General features: G+C 37.3%; 3 protein-coding genes across 8 annotated transcripts in view; 1 reads left to right on the forward strand and 2 right to left on the reverse strand.

Annotated features, from left to right (window-relative positions):
* Positions 1–6,805, reverse strand: part of LOC131474849 (uncharacterized) — a 41,125-nt gene extending 34,320 nt beyond the window's left edge. The window contains exons 1-2 of the mRNA XM_058652548.1: positions 6,682–6,805; positions 5,486–5,839 (exon numbers count right to left, since the gene is read on the reverse strand). Of these exons, the coding sequence (XP_058508531.1) occupies positions 5,486–5,839; positions 6,682–6,730 (403 nt within the window). The 5' untranslated portion in view covers positions 6,731–6,805. The remainder of the gene's footprint in view (positions 1–5,485; positions 5,840–6,681) is intronic.
* A 1,523-nt stretch (positions 6,806–8,328) lies between these two features.
* Positions 8,329–11,401, forward strand: LOC131475914 (zona pellucida sperm-binding protein 3-like). The gene is made up of 10 exons (XM_058654295.1): positions 8,329–8,714; positions 8,788–8,903; positions 8,975–9,078; positions 9,154–9,328; positions 10,094–10,211; positions 10,291–10,373; positions 10,445–10,611; positions 10,757–10,900; positions 10,993–11,076; positions 11,148–11,401. The coding sequence occupies exons 1-10, from the start codon at positions 8,364–8,366 to the stop codon at positions 11,315–11,317; spliced, it is 1,512 nt and encodes a 503-aa protein (XP_058510278.1). The 5' UTR covers positions 8,329–8,363; the 3' UTR covers positions 11,318–11,401.
* A 2,592-nt stretch (positions 11,402–13,993) lies between these two features.
* Positions 13,994–20,290, reverse strand: LOC131475915 (BUB3-interacting and GLEBS motif-containing protein ZNF207-like). 6 transcript variants are annotated; one of them, XR_009242550.1, is made up of 12 exons: positions 20,140–20,290; positions 19,733–19,859; positions 19,370–19,508; positions 18,794–18,976; positions 18,526–18,601; positions 18,300–18,427; positions 17,914–18,068; positions 16,624–16,851; positions 16,284–16,425; positions 15,501–15,688; positions 15,189–15,269; positions 13,994–14,674 (listed from the first exon to the last, which is right to left on the reverse strand). XR_009242550.1 is itself a non-coding variant. In XM_058654301.1 (11 exons), exons 1-11 carry the CDS (start codon positions 20,178–20,180, stop codon positions 15,525–15,527), a joined length of 1,419 nt encoding a protein of 472 aa, XP_058510284.1. In that variant the 5' UTR covers positions 20,181–20,290; the 3' UTR covers positions 13,994–15,524. The 6 variants fall into 6 exon arrangements, 5 of the variants coding, with proteins under 5 accessions (XP_058510284.1, XP_058510281.1, XP_058510282.1 ...); XM_058654301.1 differs by adding an exon at positions 17,640–17,732 and having other exon boundaries at positions 13,994–15,688; positions 18,357–18,427; XM_058654298.1 differs by having other exon boundaries at positions 13,994–15,269.
* Between the last annotated feature and the right edge of the window lie 991 nt (positions 20,291–21,281).

Consider the following 21,281-nt stretch of genomic DNA (forward strand, 5'->3'; position numbering starts at 1 on the left):
CAAAATCGGTCAAAATAGTCATAGTATAGTATGTCGTCCAAAATCGGTCAAAAATGTCATTGTATAGTATGTCGTCCAAAATCACTCAAAAAAGTCATAGTATAGTATGTCGTCCAAAATCGGTCAAAAAAGTCATAGTATAGTATGTCGTCCAAAATCGGTCAAAAAAGTCATAGTATAGTATGTCGTCCAAAATCGGTCAAAAAAGTCATAGTATAGTATGTCGTCCAAAATCACTCAAAAAAGTCATAGTATAGTATGCCTTCCAAAATCACTCAAAAAAGTCATAGTATAGTATGTCTTCCAAAATCACTCAAAATAGTCATAGTATAGTATGTCGTCCAAAATCGGTCAAAAATGTCACAGTATAGTATGTCGTCCAAAATCGGTCAAAAAGGTCATAGTATAGTCTGTCGTCCAACATCGGTAAAAAAAGGCATAGTATAGTATGTCGTCCAAAATTGGTCAAATAAGTCATAGTATAGTGTCGTCCAAAATCGGTCAAAAAAGTCATAGTATAGTATGTCGTCCAAAATCTGTCAAAAAAGTCATAGTATAGTATGTCGTCCAAAATCACTCAAAAAAGTCATAGTATAGTATGTTGTCCAAAATCGGTCAAAAAAGTCAAAGTATAGTATGTCGTCAAAAATCGGTCAAAAAAGTCATAGTATAGTATGTCGTCAAAAATCGGTCAAAAAAGTCATAGTAAAGTATGTCGTCCAAAATCGGTCAAAAAAGTCATAGTATAGTATGTCTTCCAAAATCACTCAAAAAAGTCATAGTATAGTATGTTGTCCAAAATCGGTCAAAAAAGTCATAGTATAGTATGTCGTCCAAAATCGGTCAAAAAAGTCATAGTATAGTATGTCGTCCAAAATCACTCAAAAAAGTCATAGTATAGTATGTCGTCCAAAATCGGTCAAAAAAGTCACAGTATAGTATGTCGTCCAAAATCACTCAAAAGAGTCATAGTATAGTATGTCGTCCAAAATTGGTCAAAAAAGTCATAGTATAGTATGTCGTCCAAAATCGGACAAAAAAGTCATCGTATAGTATGTCATCGAAAATCGGTCAAAAAAGTCATAGTATATAGTATGTCGTCAAAAATTGGTCAAAAAAGTCATAGTATAGTATTTCGTCCAAAATCACTCAAAAGAGTCATAGTATAGTATGTTGTCCAAAATTGGTCAAAAAAGTCATAGTATAGTATGTCGTCCAAAATCGGTCAAAAAAGTCATAGTATAGTATGTCGTCCAAAATCACTCAAAAAAGTCATAGTATAGTATGTCGTCCAAAATCACTCAAAAAGGTCATAGTATAGTCTGTCGTCCAAATCGGTAAAAAAAGGCATAGTATAGTATGTCGTCCAAAATTGGTCAAAAAAGTCATAGTATAGTATGTCGTCCAAAATCACTCAAAAAAGGCATAGTATAGTATGTCGTCCAAAATTGGTCAAAAAAGTCATAGTATAGTATGTCGTCCAAAATCACTCAAAAAAGTCATAGTATAGTATGTCTTCCAAAATCACTCAAAAAAGTCATAGTAAAGTATGTTGTCCAAAATCGGTCAAAAAAGTCATAGTATAGTATGTCGTCAAAAATCGGTCAAAAAAGTCATAGTATAGTATGTCGTCCAAAATCGCTCATAGTAATCATAGGTTGGTATGTCATTCAAATTTTGACATGAAAGACACAGGTTAGTATGTCTTTGGAAATGACCTAAAGTACTCACATATTCTGATGGGAGTGGGATTTGAACCTGCTGTTTCTCAGGAAAGCTGGTTGAAAAAGGAACATCTTAGACCACTCTGCCAAACTGCAAACATTGCTTTCAAGTGATTTGTATGCTACGTAATCTACATAGTACATACTAATGTTAAACATAGTATTGCCTGTTGTCCAAAAACACTCAAAACAGTCATAGTATAGTATGTCGTCCAAAATCGGTCAAAAAAGGCATAGTATAGTATGTCATTCAAAATCACTAAAAGAGTCATAGTATAGTATGTCGTCCAAAGTCAGTCAAAAAAGTCATAGTATAGTATGTCTTCCAAAATCGGTCAAAATAGTCATAGTATAGTATGTCGTCCAAAATCGGTCAAAAATGTCATTGTATAGTATGTCGTCCAAAATCACTCAAAAAAGTCATAGTATAGTATGTCGTCCAAAATCGGTCAAAAAAGTCATAGTATAGTATGTCGTCCAAAATCACTCAAAAAAGTCATAGTATAGTATGTCGTCCAAAATCGGTCAAAAAAGTCATAGTATAGTATGTCGTCCAAAATCACTCAAAAAAGTCATAGTATAGTATGCCTTCCAAAATCACTCAAAAAAGTCATAGTATAGTATGTCTTCCAAAATCACTCAAAAAAGTCATAGTATAGTATGTTGTCCAAAATCGGTCAAAAAAGTCATAGTATAGTATGTCGTCCAAAATCGGTCTAAAAAGTCATAGTATAGTATGTCGTCCAAAATCACTCAAAAAAGTCATAGTATAGTATGTCGTCCAAAATCGGTCAAAAAAGTCACAGTATAGTATTTCGTCCAAAATCACTCAAAAGAGTCATAGTATAGTATGTCGTCCAAAATTGGTCAAAAAAGTCATAGTATAGTATGTCGTCCAAAATCGGACAAAAAAGTCATAGTAAAGTATGTCGTCCAAAATCACTCAAAAAAGTCATAGTAAAGTATGTTGTCCAAAATCACTCAAAAAAAGTCATAGTATAGTATGTCGTCCAAAATCTGTCAAAAAAGTTATAGTATAGTATGTCGTCCAAAATCGGTCAAAAAAGTCATAGTATAGTATGTCGTCCAAAATTGGTCAAAAAAGATATAGTATAGTATTTCGTCCAAAATCACTCAAAAGAGTCATAGTATAGTATGTCGTCCAAAATCGGTCAAAATAGTCATAGTATAGTATGTCGTCCAAAATCGGTCAAAAATGTCACAGTATAGTATGTCGTCCAAAATCGGTCAAAAATGTCACAGTATAGTATGTTGTCCAACATCGGTAAAAAAAGGCATAGTATAGTATGTCGTCCAAAATTGGTCAAATAAGTCATAGTATAGTGTCGTCCAAAATCGGTCAAAAAAGTCATAGTAAAGTATGTCGTCCAAAATCTGTCAAAAAAGTCATAGTATAGTATGTCGTCCAAAATCACTCAAAAAAGTCATAGTATAGTATGTTGTCCAAAATCGGTCAAAAAAGTCAAAGTATAGTATGTCGTCAAAAATCGGTCAAAAAAGTCATAGTATAGTATGTCGTCAAAAATCGGTCAAAAAAGTCATAGTAAAGTATGTCGTCCAAAATCGGTCAAAAAAGTCATAGTATAGTATGTCTTCCAAAATCACTCAAAAAAGTCATAGTATAGTATGTTGTCCAAAATCGGTCAAAAAAGTCATAGTATAGTATGTCGTCCAAAATCGGTCAAAAAAGTCATAGTATAGTATGTCGTCCAAAATCACTCAAAAAAGTCATAGTATAGTATGTCGTCCAAAATCGGTCAAAAAAGTCACAGTATAGTATGTCGTCCAAAATCACTCAAAAGAGTCATAGTATAGTATGTCGTCCAAAATTGGTCAAAAAAGTCATAGTATAGTATGTCGTCCAAAATCGGACAAAAAAGTCATAGTATAGTATGTCGTCGAAAATCGGTCAAAAAAGTCATAGTATATAGTATGTCGTCAAAAATTGGTCAAAAAAGTCATAGTATAGTATTTCGTCCAAAATCACTCAAAAGAGTCATAGTATAGTATGTTGTCCAAAATTGGTCAAAAAAGTCATAGTATAGTATGTCGTCCAAAATCGGTCAAAAAAGTCATAGTATAGTATGTCGTCCAAAATCACTCAAAAAAGTCATAGTATAGTATGTCGTCCAAAATCACTCAAAAAGGTCATAGTATAGTCTGTCGTCCAAAATCGGTAAAAAAAGGCATAGTATAGTATGTCGTCCAAAATTGGTCAAAAAAGTCATAGTATAGTATGTCGTCCAAAATCACTCAAAAAAGGCATAGTATAGTATGTCGTCCAAAATTGGTCAAAAAAGTCATAGTATAGTATGTCGTCCAAAATCACTCAAAAAAGTCATAGTATAGTATGTCGTCCAAAATCGGTCAAAAAAGTCATAGTATAGTATGTCTTCCAAAATCACTCAAAAAAGTCATAGTAAAGTATGTTGTCCAAAATCGGTCAAAAAAGTCATAGTATAGTATGTCGTCAAAAATCGGTCAAAAAAGTCATAGTATAGTATGTCGTCCAAAATCGCTCATAGTAATCATAGGTTGGTATGTCATTCAAATTTTGACATGAAAGACACAGGTTAGTATGTCTTTGGAAATGACCTAAAGTACTCACATATTCTGATGGGAGTGGGATTTGAACCTGCTGTTTCTCAGGAAAGCTGGTTGAAGAAGGAACATCTTAGACCACTCTGCCAAACTGCAAACATTGCTTTCAAGTGATTTGTATGCTACGTAATCTACATAGTACATACTAATGTTAAACATAGTATTGCCTGTTGTCCAAAATCACTCAAAACAGTCATAGTATAGTATGTCGTCAAAAAAGTCATAGTATAGTATGTCGTCCAAAATCGGTCAAAAAAGGCATAGTATAGTATGTCATTCAAAATCACTAAAAGAGTCATAGTATAGTATGTCGTCCAAAGTCAGTCAAAAAAGTCATAGTATAGTATGTCTTCCAAAATCGGTCAAAATAGTCATAGTATAGTATGTCTTCCAAAATCGGTCAAAAATGTCATTGTATAGTATGTCGTCCAAAATCACTCAAAAAAGTCATAGTATAGTATGTCGTCCAAAATCGGTCAAAAAAGTCATAGTATAGTATGTCGTCCAAAATTGGTCAAAAAAGTTATAGGATAGTATGTCGTCCAAAATCACTCAAAACAGTCATAGTATAGTATGTCGTCCAAAATTGGTCAAAAAAGTCATAGTATAGTATGTCGTCCAAAATCGGTCAAAAAAGTCATAGTATAGTATGTCTTCCAAAATTTGACAAAAAAGTCATACTTTAGTATGTCTTCCAAAATGTGACACCCTGGACAGTTCGCCAGTCCATCACAGGGCCACACACAGATAGAGACAAAAAACCATTCACTCTCACACTCACGGTCAATTTAGAGTGTCCAATTTACCTAATCCCCATGCTATATAGTATGTCTTCCAAAATCTGACAAAAAAATTCATACTTAAGTATGTCTTCCAAAACTTGAAAAAAAAGTCATGGGTTTTTATGTTGTCAAAAACTTGAAAAAAAAGTCATAGGTTAATATGTGTTCCAAAATTTGACAAAAAAGTCATACTTTTTCTACTTTATATTGGATTTTCTTCCATTTTTCTTAATCTTATCATGGACATCATCCTTTCTTCTGTTTTATCATATTTTTTTTTATTGTTAAGCACCATGTGTGAAAGGTGCTTTAATTATAAAAGTATCATTATTACCGTGCAATGTTTGAATCACGTACCTGTCCCTTCAACCAGAAGGAAAACCTTTGTGTCGCTGTGGATGAGGTCAGTGTTGTCCATCTCTCTGTAGCTCAGCTCCCACATGTACAGTCCTGTGTCACTGTGCTCTAAGTGAGATATGGTGACGTTGACGTGCAGGGAGTGCAGTCCTCCTCTGAGCTGCATACGCCCCCTATGCTCTGGTGAGAGCCTGACCTCACCGCCATCTGCCATGGAGAGCAGCGTGATCTGGTGCTGGACACCGCGGTGGTACAGGTGGAGGTGCGTCAGGCTGCCCAGGTTCTGCTGGAGGGAGCAAGAGAGCTCCATGGACTGGTTCTCCATCAGACTCCTGAAGATCACCTCTGCACAGGCTGGAGAAACAACATTTCAGGTGAAAGTACAATTTGAAAACCCACACTTGTCAGTGTCTGTCTCTATGTACCAACTCACTTTATTTACCCTGCGTTTCCTGTGGAACAGAGGTGTCACAAACTTGCAGGCCACATGCGGGCCCATCATCGATTTCATACGGCCCACCACTCAACATCAAGTTATCATTATTTGTGTATGTTTTGATTTAGCATCATGGATATTGTCTATTATGAACTATATTATGTATAATTAGTAAATACATTTTGTATTTGTAGCCTGTTGTACTAATGTAAAATGTAAATAATGTAAATAAAAGGTATTTTTACATTGTTTTATTTTATCTCTTTCCAAATTGTTTATTTATGTATTTTCTTTTCTTATCTTTATTCAGATTTGATTCATTTTTTTTGCCTTTATTCAGATTTCATTTACCCTATTTATTAGTTGGATTGTATTAATATTTGACTTGATAACTTTTCATTTTTTTGTACAAAAAGATTGATTATTTAATTACAATTTAAAAGTGCTAAAATTTAAAATCTGACTTGTTTCCTCAACACAGTACGGACATTTTAATTTGAGTTTTAAAAAAGGAAAGCAGAACCTCAAAAACCTAAAAATGTCTTCCTTTGGTCATACCCTACATCCGCAGACGTCTACTCACTACTCACAAACTACTTTTACTGCTTTTTTTTAACGGTTTAATAACCTAGAAAATTCAGAATGCTGTAAAAAGCTGCACAACTTAGATCATCATTGTTTATAAATCAGCTGAATCCTGATCTTTTTGAAAAAATAAATGATTTTGCTTTGAAATTCTATAAGTAGTGGTTTTGCTTACCTTTAGAGAGCTGGATGAAAATGAAGGTGAACAACAAATTTGTCTTCATGGTCTTGTTTTCCAGTTGTAAAAGCGCAGCGAAGCATCAAAGCTGTAAGTCACAGTGTACTCCTCCTATTTCCTTCAGCTTCTTGTGAGACTCTGTGGACGAGCTCGCTCTATTTATTGTTCTTTCACCTCAAGACAGGAAGACAACCTCAAAGCTAGTGCCGTTAGAATCCTGTGGTTGGTTCTTGTATAGTCACAGTTCAGGTTTCAGAAATAAAAGCCCTCCCACACTGGTTACACACCTTTCAAATTGAATGTTAGACAATTTAAAGCAAAAGACTTATAAAACAGCTACAGCTACATTCAGTGTCAGCAGATATTTAAGAACTTTTACTAGATAATTCTAAATATAATGCAACAGAGCAACCTTCAGACTCAGGAAGCTGAAATGGAACCCAGCAATCATTCATTTGGTCATTTACATGCATGATTTTCCTGCTGTGAGCTGTCAAATGTTTTAATGATTCTGCTGATGATTCTTTTAAATGTGAACAGAGAACGGCAACAGTTGTTGTTTTTTTAACTGGTTGACCTGGGGGCTTCCGTGTTTTTCTTTAAAATCAAATTTCAATATAGAAGATTCATCACCTTCCACATACTTGGTCTCTATGTCAGAAGATACACTCACAGTATAAATATTATCAGAAGAAGAAGAATTTTACTGCATAATTCACTCTATTATATGCATGTGGGGATAAAAAATATAACCCTTGAATCCTCTGACCTCTTGCATCAACCAGGCAAATGTCAGTGTTGTAATGTAACAAAGTACAAATACTTAAGTACAAAATTCACATATCTGTACTTAACTTTGTTATTTGTATTTCTAGCAACTTCAACTCCACTACATTTCCTATATAAATTGTGCACTTTTAGGGACACGAGTTGCAAACTAGCAACAGCTATAAACTCTGTGTACAGCACATCAGTTGCATTCTTTTGTTTTGTCCCTATTGAAATATAATTATACTCTTCTCCATTACATTTCCTCTAAACTCGTTACGACCAAGTGAAATCAGAAGAAGAAGAGTTGGTAATTGTCTGTATTTATAGAACTAGTCTTGATGAACTCCTTTACGCTACGGTTTTGCCATTAAACCCATTCACACATCTTTCATAGACATGCACACGCTTCAACATGGGGTCAAGTGTCTTGCGCAAGGACACATACAGACTAGCAGAGCCAGGAATTGAACCCACAACCTACCATGGTTCAATCCTACCTCCTCACTTTTTTAATACCTTTACTTCTAAAACTTAAGTACATTTCATATCAGAAAATTACTTTGATACTTAAGTACAGTAAATGTCATATACCTTAAGACTTTGATTAATATTAGTATAGTAATATTAGAAAAAAAGTGACTTCATTTACCTTTCTTCTCCCTTCCAATGCTCCCTTTAATCTACAGGCCTGCATGCATTGTGCTGCTTCCCTGTGATTGGCTGATTAGATATTTGCAGTATCAGCATTGTCACTGCTGTATCCACTTGCGGGCTGATTTGCAGGTTAAGTGTGTCCAGGTGCTCTGATGAGGCACCATTTAAAAAGGCTCCACCCTTCTGTCACCTCTTCAGAACAGAGCTGTTACAGTCTGAGCCAGTGTGCTGCTGCAGTAGTGTGAGTGACACCGATGGCGCTCTTCTTGTTGTTTGCGTTCCTCCTGTCGGACGCATGTTTTGCTTTCCCACCAACACGTTACTCAGGACAGCATGCTTTGTTGAAGAGGCCTCCACTTGCACAGGAGCAGCAGAAGACTCTGGCTAAGGAACCGGAGCAGGTGAACACTGTCAGAGTGACCTGCCTCCCAGACTCACTGGAGATCGTGATCAAGGCCGACCTGTTTGGAATTGGAGCTCCTGTGGACAGTGCCGAGCTTCGCCTGGGAGCAGAGTTTGATGACTTCTGCAGAGCTACAGCAGCATCTTCCGGCGACGAGTACGCCATTGTTGTTGGGTTAATGGACTGCGGCACCAAGCACTGGGTAATGAGTTACTGTGCTTCAAACAGAGCTATTGATTTTAATCTTCCATGCTTAACATAAGCGTTCTCCACAGATGACCGAAGACTCTTTGGTCTACACAAACCTCCTCATCTACTCTCCTGCGGCCTCTCCTGACGGCCTGATCCGGATGGACCAGGCTGTCATTCCGATTGAGTGTCATTATGAAAGGTGACTTTGCACAACTTCTTAAAGATACATGTGACCAAGATCCTAATGAATGCATGACTTCTGTTTCACAGGAAGTACAGTTTGTCCAGTTCTTCACTTACTCCAACCTGGTTCCCGTTCATGTCGACTCAAGCTTCACTGGAAACCTTGACGTTTGATTTAAGAATTATGACAAGTGAGTTTTTGTTTTTTGCTGCACATGTGGGTTTTTAGTGTTTCATTCTTCCCTTCTCACTGTGTTTTTGTGCAGGTGACTGGTTATATAAAAGGGGCTCAAATGTGTTTTTCCTCGGCGATGCCATCAACATTGAGGCCTCGGTCAGGGTTGGTTATCACATGGGGCTCCGTGTGTTTGTGAGCAGCTGTGTGGCCACACTCGACCCGGACTTGTACTCTGTTCCCAGATACGTCTTTGTTGAACATGGGTAAGCAATTGTAGGCTGCAGTGGGACGTTAAAATGAGGAACATGACAAGTTTTAGAGCTGCAACAAGTCAGTTTATTTGTTTGAGTGTTTTAAATTAAAGCACGTTCTGAATTGGAAAAACTGTTGGCCTTAAGAACAGCTAAAGGCAAGAACTACAAACTATGTAAGTTTGGGCCAGGTCATCATTGTAAATGAAAGCTGGTTCTCAATTGACCTACCTGGTTAAATTCAATGAAAGTTTGCAGATTGTTGGCTGAAATTTACTCAAATGTTAACAGGTTTTTGCAGTTGGAGAAACTATATAAAGTATTTTGTAAAGGGTGGATTAAATGTCAAGCTTAAACGGACTAATATTTCAAATGGCAGTTGCTGTATTTTAGCTTTAAGCTGCTCACAAGTCTTTAGTGAACAAGTTAATGTCTGGAAATTAATTCTTTACACAGTGGGGTAAGTTATACTGTGTGACTGAATCAAAACAATTTTTAAATGGCTGCCATTGGAATTGAAAGTTTTTTTTAAACTAGGATACAACCCAAGATAAAAGGTGGAGGCAGACCTCATATTCTCTGGATGTCTCATTTTGAGGCGTTACAAACTAGGCTGTTCTGGACAGTGAGCAGACAAACATGTATTAAAGTGGCTGTATTTTAAAATAAGCACATGCTGAAATGGCTGGCTGTTTTACCCACTTTGGAATTTTGAGTCTGAATAACAAATGCATGAATTTTTATCAACATGTAGTCATGACTTCTCCTCCCCTTCAGGTGCTTGGTTGACTCCCAGCTTCAAGGTTCACGGTCCAGCTTCTTGCCCAGGACACACGACGACAAGCTCCACATGGTCATCGACGCCTTTAGGTTTCATAATGAGGAGAGGGGACAGGTGATGTATTTAAGATCAACACAAGTCATCAGTAAGATTTAGTATAGTTTATGCAACTACCTCTCTACCCTTTTGACAGCTCTACATCACCTGTCAGCTGAATGCTGTGCCCCTGAATGATGCAGAGGCCCCAAAGAAGGCCTGCACTTCTATAAATGGAAGGCAAGTGTTTACTGTGACATGTCAGAGGATGCAAGACGCCATGTGCTTAAAAGACTGTGAATGCTTCCCAGGTGGCGCTCGGCTGACGGTAATGACTTCCTGTGTGGACAATGTCAGAAGCCGAATGAAGCTGGACAAACTCCCAGTAAACCCAGCAGCCATTCTAAGTTTGGACCTCGTGGGTTTGGAAAACAAGACCCTCAAGAGTCATGGAGAAGTGGACTGACGACTACAAAAGGTAAGATTTCTTGGTTCTAGCAGATCACCATGTGACCTCAAACTAAAACCAGCCAATTTGCAATGAGTTTTTACCACTAGATGTCAGGCTTTGCACATGGTTTTAGACATTGTGATGCTGGAGACCTGTGTCATGTCTTTGCTAGTGTGGGAACAAGAGGCGAGTGTGGGCCCAGTGCTGGTACTGCCAGCTAAACAGGATGTGCCTCTACCTGTGGGAGTGCTTCCTCTTAAGATGGGCAAACCAATCTATGGCAGCCAGTGGAGGAGTGGGATGAATAATAAATTTGGTAAGTTTAAAAAAAAAACAAAAAAAAAAAAACTAGCTGCTTTTGGCTGCAAATTGCTTGAAGGAAAAAGAATTCTTAATTTTCCTTTGTAGGTTTAAAGAAAGTACTGCTTCCAGCTCGAGCTACATTTGACCAGGTCTTGGCGAAGGATCACAAAAGTGAAACAGCTCTCTCAGGTAAAATGTGACTTTAAAAGAGAAAATATAAACATTTTTACCTTCTTACATGTAACTTTGTTTTATTACAGAAAACGACTCTCCTGGGGTCACACCGGAATCAAAGGATGTGGTACCAAACGATACCATCACAGCAGCTCCCAGTGATGCCAACGCTCCGGTTAAACTGGATTTGACTTTACCTTCAAACACGACTGCTGTGCAAACTAACCTTTCAGAATCCAATGACCCAAAAAGATAATAAACCATTTAAACACTAACTGTCTTGAGGTTTTTAATGCACATGCATGGCTTTCTACACATGTTTCTCTTGTAAAGGTGTCAATTAATCCATACATTATCAAATGTATAATACTCAAAGAAGCAATTGCTGTTCAAAAGCCAGACTAAAACCTATGTATGTAGTTTCCAATACATAATAGTGGATTAAATTAAAATTGGCTGAAAATCTTGAATATTTGAGGAATGGCTTTGATTTTAAAGTAATAACTAGATTTAACTACTATAACAAGGTTGCATACCTACAGATTGAGTTGGTCATGTCATTTAGTAAAACTGCTTTAAATCTGGTAACATTTGGAGTCTGGATCATGTCTTCTCTGCAGAGCCTGCATTTGGGAATTAATGACTTAATTTTCTCATTGCATTTAAGAGCAATCACTTTATGGTATATTTTCTTAAAATGGGAAAATAATTTACAAGACTGACACATGTTGTTGAAAAAGCAGACCACTAACTCCCATTTTACTGACATAAATCCAGTGCGAACCAGTAGAGTTGTCCCCTCTTCAATATTTTCTTGTCTTCTGGAGGACTACCTATTTTTGTACATGTTCCTTACTTAAAACTCAATTTAGCTCTATTGTGATTTGCTGTGAGCTTCATGTTTGATCAGTAATGTTTTGTATCTCACTTTTACATTTATGTGCAGACATCTCATACTTATGTTAATGGAAATTCTTTAAAATGTTTCAGATATGACCGTTTGTGACTCTTGGACCACCAAGTAAGCAGAGAACAAATCTGGTCAAAAAGCAAACATTCACTGTCTTACTGGGCTGATCGTGTATTAAAATAATTTAGACCTGGATTTTAGGAGATCTAACAACCTTTGTTAATGAGATTTTTTGGTGTGTGTCCAGATGGATCCATTTTGTTAAAATTTGAGTTTGAGGTCAATTTTGATTTGACACAAACTGCAAACTGACTCAATATCTTGATACAATTCTGCATCTGTACATCAACACAATGATTTGGAAATGAAACAATCAAAATGTGATTAGTGGGGACTCTCAGCTTTAACTTGATGAATTTAAGAATTATAATACATTTTTGTCCATATTTAGGGGCTCCAAAATATTATGACAAACTCAAAATAAATTAAATGTTTGTTTTTATACTTGGCTGAAGATGCTTTCGCTCAATCCCTCATGATTAAGACTGAGTCCACACTTTAATCACATCCTGATTAATTTCAAATTCATGGTGGTGGTGCACAGAGGCAAAATTACAAGATGTGTGTTCTTGTACATTTAGCTTTTGCATGATTTTATTCCCTTAATGACAGTATAAACACAGCAGTGTGTTAATACATTTAAAGACATGCTGTTCTACCACTTTATCCTCCACATGAGGGTAGCACTGGTAACATAGACAAACAACCTTCCACTCCCACTTTTAACACCCAAATTCCAACCAGGTTGTGAACCCAGGTCTTCTTGCTCCAAAGGCTAACCACTACACCATCCTTGAATCAAAAATCCTCTACATGTTTCCAGATTTGACACTCTTGTTACCCCAAACAGTTTTCACCTATGTTTATCAATGACATAAAACAAAGATATGGAGGGGAAACATCACAGACATGTTTGAGTTCAGGAACTAGTTTATTCAAAGATAAGAGTAGACAGTGAGACAGCAATCACCCAAATAAATTCAAAGGACAGATACGAAAACAAATATTCAAAATGATAATTTCTTGAGTTGTTACCAATACACCAATTGGTGTATCATATGTAAAGACAAATTATAAAAGAACTTTTCTGACCATAAGAGAAGCCTTATAAGCCCATACTTACTGAGGACCTCCTGTATACTGTAAATCTGTGGAATTATTAGATTTCATAGAAATTCTGCACAGCAAAGGTTATTATGAGAGTTTGATCACATTTGGCAGTGGATGCAGAAACATGTGTTGCACACTTCAATGACTGAAAAGAATGAATGGCTGGCATTAATGTAAAAATTATTAAAGTGTTTTAAGGCTTTGTTTTTCAAAAAAAAAAATCTTATCTCATCTTATCTCATCATGTGAGCACACAAAACACAGGTGGATGTTAATTAAAAGGGTGGCAGTGGTACTTACAGCTTTAACTAACCTGTAACTGGCAGAGATTCTCCTTCATGTAAGAAGTTAATTCAAATGATCAAGTGAGGGAAGCTGATGAAACAAACAGGATTAAGTGGTAAAGCCATTTTTTTTTTTTTTTTTTTTTTTTTTACAAGCAACGGAAGTCATTTGATGTACTGTCAGGCTAAAACTTGACTTTGGACCAAGCCATCATTACATCATTATTGGACAGTACACTGCAGTGAACTCTTCATTGAACAGCTATTGATTGAAAAACACAGCTTCATGATACTCTCACCAATAAATAATGGAAGATCGGTTCAATGACAGACCTGGTATTAACCCCCGTCCGCGATGATCTGATCACATGTGGACAAACTTAACTTTAGATGTTCACATATGGTATTTAAATGTGTCGTGATTTGGTGACACCCACCCTTTATTTAAATACACACCGATGTCATTAATGTTTGAGAACAAAATTGTTTTTAACCAGTCTGTACAAATGTTTATGTGTGTGTACACTTGTATTTATATCTTTGTGAGGTTAAAAAAAACAACATGCAGACCTATCTTTGTGGGGACATTTTGTCTGGGCCCCACCACCTTAAGAGCTTTTTCAGGATTAAGACCTTAGAATTGGGTTTAGATTTTGGTAAGAGTAAGGCACTTAGTTGTGATGTTAAGATTAGTGTAAGGGGCTAGGGAATGCATTGTCTATGGTGTCCTCACTAAGATATAAAAACTAGTTTTGTGAGAGAAAGAGAAAAAAGAAAAAGGATTCAAACTAGTCAAAGTACTATTTTTAACCATAGAAAATAAGAAATGTGTGTTATGTTATTGTTATGCAATATGTTAATATTGCAGCCGTGGCTGTCATCCTTACTGAGGACAGACTGCGTCCATGCAGCTCAGACACAAGACCACATGCTTCCTAAAACCACTTCTGAATGTGGTTTCTGTTACTCAGAATGGATGTTAATACCAGGTCTAAACAGGTTTGCAAGCTCTTAAGAAAAGATATAATCCACATGAGCAAACATGTCCAATGGAAATGGTACCTAAAGGCAACAACACAAACAAGGGCCTTCACCAAACTTGCTGCAAGTTTGGGGACATAGATCCAACAGCATGTAAGCTGTGAGGGCCCCTGGTAATGAATGAAAAGACAAAAAAATTATGAGACTTGCCTCAGGCTGAAACAGGGCTACACTGAGACAGGGCCTCAGACAGTCCCCCATGGTATTGCTACAGGGAGAAGAGAAATCTGGGTTTTAGCACTGTAGCCACTAGTGACCTGGATGACATGCAGCTGTACAGTGCACTCAGCGTTTCATGGGCCAGTTTGCCAGTGCCATGTACAGTGCATCAGTGATATAAATTCAATGTACTACTTATGGTCACAAGAAAACATAGGAAAACATTTTTAATGTCTCCTCAGTTAAGTACTTCTTCTACTGGCTTTCAGTGTTCAATCTTAAAGACAACAAAAACAGTGACTCGGTAGTTTATTACTGAAGTACAAACCTGCTGTGTCGTCTATTTTCCCCCACATTTTATTACAATACAGTTTTACAACAATACATGTACTAGTTCCACTACTTTGTCTTCATTAAATTATTAGCACAGAATAGAATGAATACATAAGTCACTTGAAGCCCTCACCAAACAAAGTTGGGGACAAAAAGTCCAACAGCACTGCGTGCTGTGAAGGCCTCACTGATGAGCATAAAACAGAAAGGTTTTTACATAAACAACTTGCCTTGATAAAGGGTGGGCACTCCCCATGTAACTCCAGCGCCTTCACAACACTACGAACCATATCTATTACACTTCTACACACCTAAATGAAACATAAGGAAAAACACCACAGAACAGAAATGGTTTGAAACAACAGTTGATACTCATGGTTAAGTGCAGAGTAAATTTTTCCCATGCGCTGAGTGATGCTTTTATAGCTCTTTTGTTTGCGGTTTATTCAGTGTCTCTTTCCTTCTAGCTCAGTAGAAGAATTAACAGTGTGTTGTACTACAATACCAATTCTGGACATTAGAAAAGGGTTAAGTGTCCAAACCTATTGTAGAGAGGAAGGCAGGCTTCAGAAGCGGCCTCCAGAAGACATGACAGGGGGTCTAACTCCCATGGGCGACCTTCGAGGGACTCCTTGGAAACCTGGGGGAAGCACAGGGGCGACCGATGCGTATGGAGGTATTCCTCCTGGTATATAGCCTGGCATCCCCTGTGGTGGACCACCATACTGGCCTGCAACAACACAGGTTTGATGGCTTTCTGGTATGAATATTATTATTCAATATTCATTTGAACATAATATGTCTATCAGTTAATACAAGTTTTAAAAAACTGAAGAAATTAACCAAGGTCATTGAATGCATCTTGTTAGCTGTTTCTCTAAGCTCAATATTTAATTTTTCATTTCATTTCAAACTTTATTAGGGACAAATCTGATGAGAGGTCCATAACACAACAAAATAAAGTTGTGTTGTGCTGTGAACCCAGCATTATTCTCACTAGCTGGAGTTTGCCCTATGACTAAATAATACTGATATGGCGCTGATGATTTTGTTTCCTCTGTGAGGGAAGTTTGAAAAAAGATTTTTGCTTGAAATGCTCATCCCTAATGAGACAACAACCATCACAGGATGTTCAAGAGGCTGCTAATATAGCGAGAAATACAGCGTTATCCAAAGTTGCACAGGAAGTTAAAGCAATTATAAATGTACATAAAGTAACTATTAATGTTACAGCAGAATTCTGCGCTCAACGTTTCAGTTTTAAAACCTACTAAAAAGGCCTAATAAATGATTTTTTTCTGAACTAGAGATAAAGGTGTACATACTTGGTATTGGATGCCTCATAATAGGCTGCTGAGAAGACATCAAGCCCCCCATGGGACCCACTGATGGAGCAGCAGAAACAGTCACTTGGCCTTGATGGGGAATACAGCGCTGATACCTGGGCAACTGAGCTCGCAACTCTTCCTGCAGGAAGCAAAAACAGGGAGGAATAATTTGACACTGATGTTTTGTAGCCCACACAAAATAGCAAAAGAAAATGAAGTCAAATTTGAACACTCATTTTAATTCTATTTTCTACATAGTAATCCTCACATGACTCAAATTCAGCAACTACTTATTGTTAAAAGCATATAGAGAGACTGCTCCTGCCAGACTACTTACCAGTGACAAATCCTCATCTGGGTGGATCAACTTACTGGTTGCACTGGTGGTGGTGAGGGTGGCGGGCTTACTGGTCATAGCACAGGGAGGTTTGGAGACTGTACTGCTGCCAGCATTGGGGCTGACCACAGCTGCAGTGGCCTGAGTGTAGGCAGGAAATGTGGGCTTTGCAAGGTCAGAGGAAGTAGAAGGGGGAGGATGAAGAGACCCTGACTCTGTCTGCTGACTCTGAAGGGGAAGGAAAACATATTAGAGAGAAGCTGATTGAAGGCATTTAATTAAATACATACTATACAATAAATTACACCTGGTGTACATGTTTAGCCATACCATGAGGTTACTCCCATGACTGAAGTTGATATTTGGTTAATTTGGAGATAAAATGGATTTATCAGGACTGTCTCTTGAGTTTTTAAAATATCATAAAGTGACTCATTATTTGTGGGGGTTGTAATACATTTAAATATAAGATAGAAAAATAGTAAAATGGGTGACTTAGGTCATTTATCCTCTACAACATTTACCAATGCCACCACATTACAGGCTTTAATTGTGTCGTGCAGTGGCAATTCATTTTTCCACTGCATAAAGATGATGGACGGATCAATGTAATTGTTATTAGGAGAGGAACTTTACATCCACATCTCACAAATGTTTTTTTTAGCAGACTAAGATGATCATATAATCCCCAACATGTTAATGGAAAGTCAGTGAATGGCAGAGTGGAAATATGGGAAAGTAACACTCATGTGTGGAAAAAAAAAAATCTTTAAGTAAAGAAATCTAACGAGCTTGCGGTGCTTCAGGTGCCAAAGCGGTCTATCAAAAACAAGAAGTCAAATTTACAATTCAACATAAATCCAGTTTTTAAACATTTATTTCAGTTTCTACCCACATAAATACTTTATCATCTCTTGCTATAGTAGCCCCAAGCCAAAGGCAAAATATTCACAACTGTGTGCATGCCAATTGTAAAGCTGCATGTTTTCAGAGTAGAGCTGACAGACAATGCATACTTGTGTTGCGAAAGAGATCAGAGCTTTAGGAGAGGCAGACTTTGAGTCTGCACTAGGTGAACCAGCACTTTTACTTGCAACCCGACATCCCATCTGCAGCACAGAGAACAAGTATATATAAAAAAAAAAGCCTTTCAATTACAGGACTGTCTGGATAAAGATTCCTTTATATAAGCCTGTGTGATCACAAACGGCTAACCAAAAGTCTCCTCATTCAGCAGGAGAGGGTAAAAAGTTCTGCTCTACTGTGTTCAGCAAGATAAAAAGTTTGTACCTGTTCAGCACTAGGGAACAGAGGTTTGGTGACATCAGACTGGACTGAGGGAGTCATGGCAGCAGGAGCAGTAAGTCTGCTTAGCATGTTCACAGCAGGGGGAACCTGGGCCATGTGCGTGATGCCTGGACGGTGACCCACTGGAGGAGGCATGCCTAATATCAGCAAGAAATCAATATACTGAATAAGGGAAAGCAAAAGGAGCTTGTGTCTGCAAATACATATAGCAAGCACTTTTTGAACATTGCAATCCATGCGCAGTAACAACAATTAAAGGTACAAGACGAAGCACCACAACAACTCGCACCTGACACTCCAGCAGAGAATATGTCATTTCTGGTGCACACACCCTCGAGCCTGACATGCTGCGGCGAGGGTAAACTAACCTGAACACAGAGTCATAAGTGGTTCCCCAAGAAGCATAGTGGCAGGGTATTGGTTACCTGGTGGGATGCCTGGAATCATTGGAGGTATCCCTGAACCTGGAGGCATCATTCCACCCATTGGTATCATCCTGAATACATGGGGGGTAGGGGAATGTGTTCAAAAACAGGGAAAAGGTGGGGTTGGGATTAAAAACTGCAGTCTTGATTAATGGTGCCAAACATATACCCTGGAGGCATTCCATGGATTATAGGAGGCATTCCTGGCATCATTGGTGGCACACGTGACATCACTGGGGGGATTCCTGAAAAAAGAAGAGAAGAGAATTTTTTTAGCTGTACAATCAGGCTAGATTAATAGAATAGCACGAGTAGCATTTTAAAGTATTCGATTCATAGCATAGTATAGTATTTTATAGTAAGAATTGATAGATAAAAAGAATATCAAGATTATAAATAGATTTAACATGGTTTCCAATTAAATCCCTTTGTTCCACCTGAGTAGCTGCCTGGTGGCATCACTGGAGCTCCAGAGCAAGGAGGCATGCTGGGTTGAATCATGGGGGGGATGTAGCCTGCCTGGGTCTGACCTGCAGCAGGCTGCTGGAAGGAGGGACCAGGCTTATCATCTTCATCAAACTCATCAGAGTCATCCTGGCTCTGCTTTTTCTTCAGGGTCTCTAAATATAGGCAGTAGCACTGTCAGTCTTAAATCATAAACTACATATAGGTATTGATTTAGGTATTTTGGAGCCAAGACTAGGGCTGCAACAATTAACTCATTATTAATCAATTAATTGATCACAACTACTGTAAGTAGTAATATATATTAATTATAAAAAAAAGTAATATAATTAATTCTAATTATAAGGATAATATAATAATTATAAATGTCATTGTTAACATTTTCAGCTTCTTAAATTTAATTCGTTTTTCAGATAAAAAAAACACATGCTCATTTTCATGGTTGAGGTAACACTGATTTTGACTTTTTAACAATTTCCTGTTACTTTATTGAAGAAAAAACAAATAAAAAGATTTAGAAAACAGACATGAGAGATGTATGCAGGTACCTTGATTCTTCTGCTCCAGCACCCTCCTTCTCTCCTCCATGTCTTTCTCTGGAATACCCTCCATGCCATATATTTCTAATTCAATATCTGTCCTTCCAGGTATTGCATTGGGAACTCCATCAATCGTCTCTTTGTGTACCTGTGTAAAAAAAGTAAGAGATTGATTTTATTTCTGAACAAAATGTTTTGGGGGTTGTCATATGGATGATTGACACTCCCTGGTCACATGATTAGGTAGATATGTAACCTAATAAAGAAACTTCAAGGTTCAATCATAGGTCCAAGCTTTAATGACACGACACTCAACAAGCAGGTATACCTAATAAAGTGGCCAGTGAGTGTGCATTATCATCGTTTCCCCACCTGCATACAGTGGATTGCGAGCCCAGGTCCGGTGTACAACTTTTTGTGACAGATGTGGCACTTAAAATGTTTGGCCTTCTGGTGTTGAATGAGAATCTTCTCATCGTCAAAATCCCTGTTACAATACCTGATGCTGATGTAAAGAAAAACAGTGATAATAATCGTTCTTTTGCACGTTGTTTTTTTTACAGAGTGGAAGGTAATGTAGCGTTAGTATCTTCAGATGTGTCTCAACTTCAATTATAAAAACAAACAATCTCAAAGCCTGTCGTGTTAGCATCGTGAGCCTGCTGCTGCTATAAACTATACACAATTTATTATGTTCACGTTAGCTTGAAGTCAGTGGCATCTTCATGGAGAATACAAAAAACAGACATAAGGCACAGCTAACGAGTAGAAAAGGATACCAACACCAAGGTTTCATTTGCTTTTTCTTCTTTCGTCCCATGGCTTTTTTAGCTTAACGCTTGAAAGTCATGCAAAACAACAGCTGATGCTAATAGAGTTAACTGGAGCTAACAACCCAACTGACGGAAGGAAGATGGCGTCGAGACTAGACTGCGGCCCCACTGCGCCCTCACATGGTCAAAGTTAGAATCACTTCTGTTACTCAGTGGGGTACGTGTACGTTTGAACTGTACAGGATGTGGAAACTAAGTTTTCAATCAAAGTACCATTAACGTCCCAAGCCATTCATTTTCATGTTATGTCAATAGCTGAATAGTGAAGGGTCTTTTTATTGTTATGTAATTGTGACTTTACCCCACAGGAAAGGCAGCAACATGCAGACTTGTAACAGTTCCTTAAATAGATAGACACTGTTGTCGCTTTTAAAAAAAAAGCAGTTCAAACTTTTCTTTTTAATGAGGCTTTTCGTTAGAGTAGGATTCTTATCATCTTATTCTTTTTATTGTGTTTTCCTGTTTTACTATCTGTATTTTATGTATTTTACTAGTATCGCCCTATGAAACACTGATTCCATATCTGAGAAAGGTGCTATATAAATACATTTTTCTTATTTTGGTAGAAGTCACTATTTATAATATTACTTAAGTAAAAGTTTTAAAGTATATGGCATTTACTGTATTTAAGTATTACAAGTAATTTTCTGATATAAAATGTACTTAAGTTTTAGAAGTAACATTTTTTAAAGTGAGGGGTAATGGTAGCTCAGTGATAGGGCAAGTTGTGTTTCAGTTGGAAGGTTGTGGGTTCAATTTCTGGCTCTGCTAGTCTATGTGTCCCTAAGTAAGACACCTAACCCCATGTTGAAGAGTGTGAATGGGTATGAAAGATCATCAAGACTAGTAAAGCTTTAAATAAATACAGACCATTACCAATTCTTCTTCTTCTGACTTTATTTAGAAGTAACAAAGATAGTTTTATTTATAGGTTTATAGATTTATTTAGATTTATTTAGGATATGTAGTGGAGTAAAACGTTTCTAGAAATATAAATAACAGTACAGATATGTCACTTTTGTACTTAAGTACAGTAACGAAGTAATTGTACATTGTTACATTACAACACTGGCAACATGACCCTAACA

Source organism: Solea solea, chromosome 16, assembly GCF_958295425.1.
Source record: "Solea solea chromosome 16, fSolSol10.1, whole genome shotgun sequence".
In the NCBI taxonomy this organism is placed as follows: domain Eukaryota; kingdom Metazoa; phylum Chordata; class Actinopteri; order Pleuronectiformes; family Soleidae; genus Solea; species Solea solea.

Coding starts and splice junctions, on each gene's coding strand:
- LOC131475914 (XM_058654295.1), top strand. CDS start 8,364: ATGGCGCTCTTCTTGTTGTTTGCGTTCCTCCTGTCGGACGCATGTTTT. Junction 9,079..9,153: donor TGATTTAAGAATTATGACAA/GTGAGTTTTTGT, acceptor GTTTTTGTGCAG/GTGACTGGTTATATAAAAGG. Junction 10,901..10,992: donor TGGGATGAATAATAAATTTG/GTAAGTTTAAAA, acceptor TTTCCTTTGTAG/GTTTAAAGAAAGTACTGCTT.
- LOC131475915 (XM_058654301.1), bottom strand. CDS start 20,180: ATGGGACGAAAGAAGAAAAAGCAAATGAAACCTTGGTGTTG. Junction 18,977..19,369: donor GCTGGAGCAGAAGAATCAAG/GTACCTGCATAC, acceptor GCCTATATTTAG/AGACCCTGAAGAAAAAGCAG. Junction 15,689..16,283: donor TATGAGGCATCCAATACCAA/GTATGTACACCT, acceptor GTGTTGTTGCAG/GCCAGTATGGTGGTCCACCA.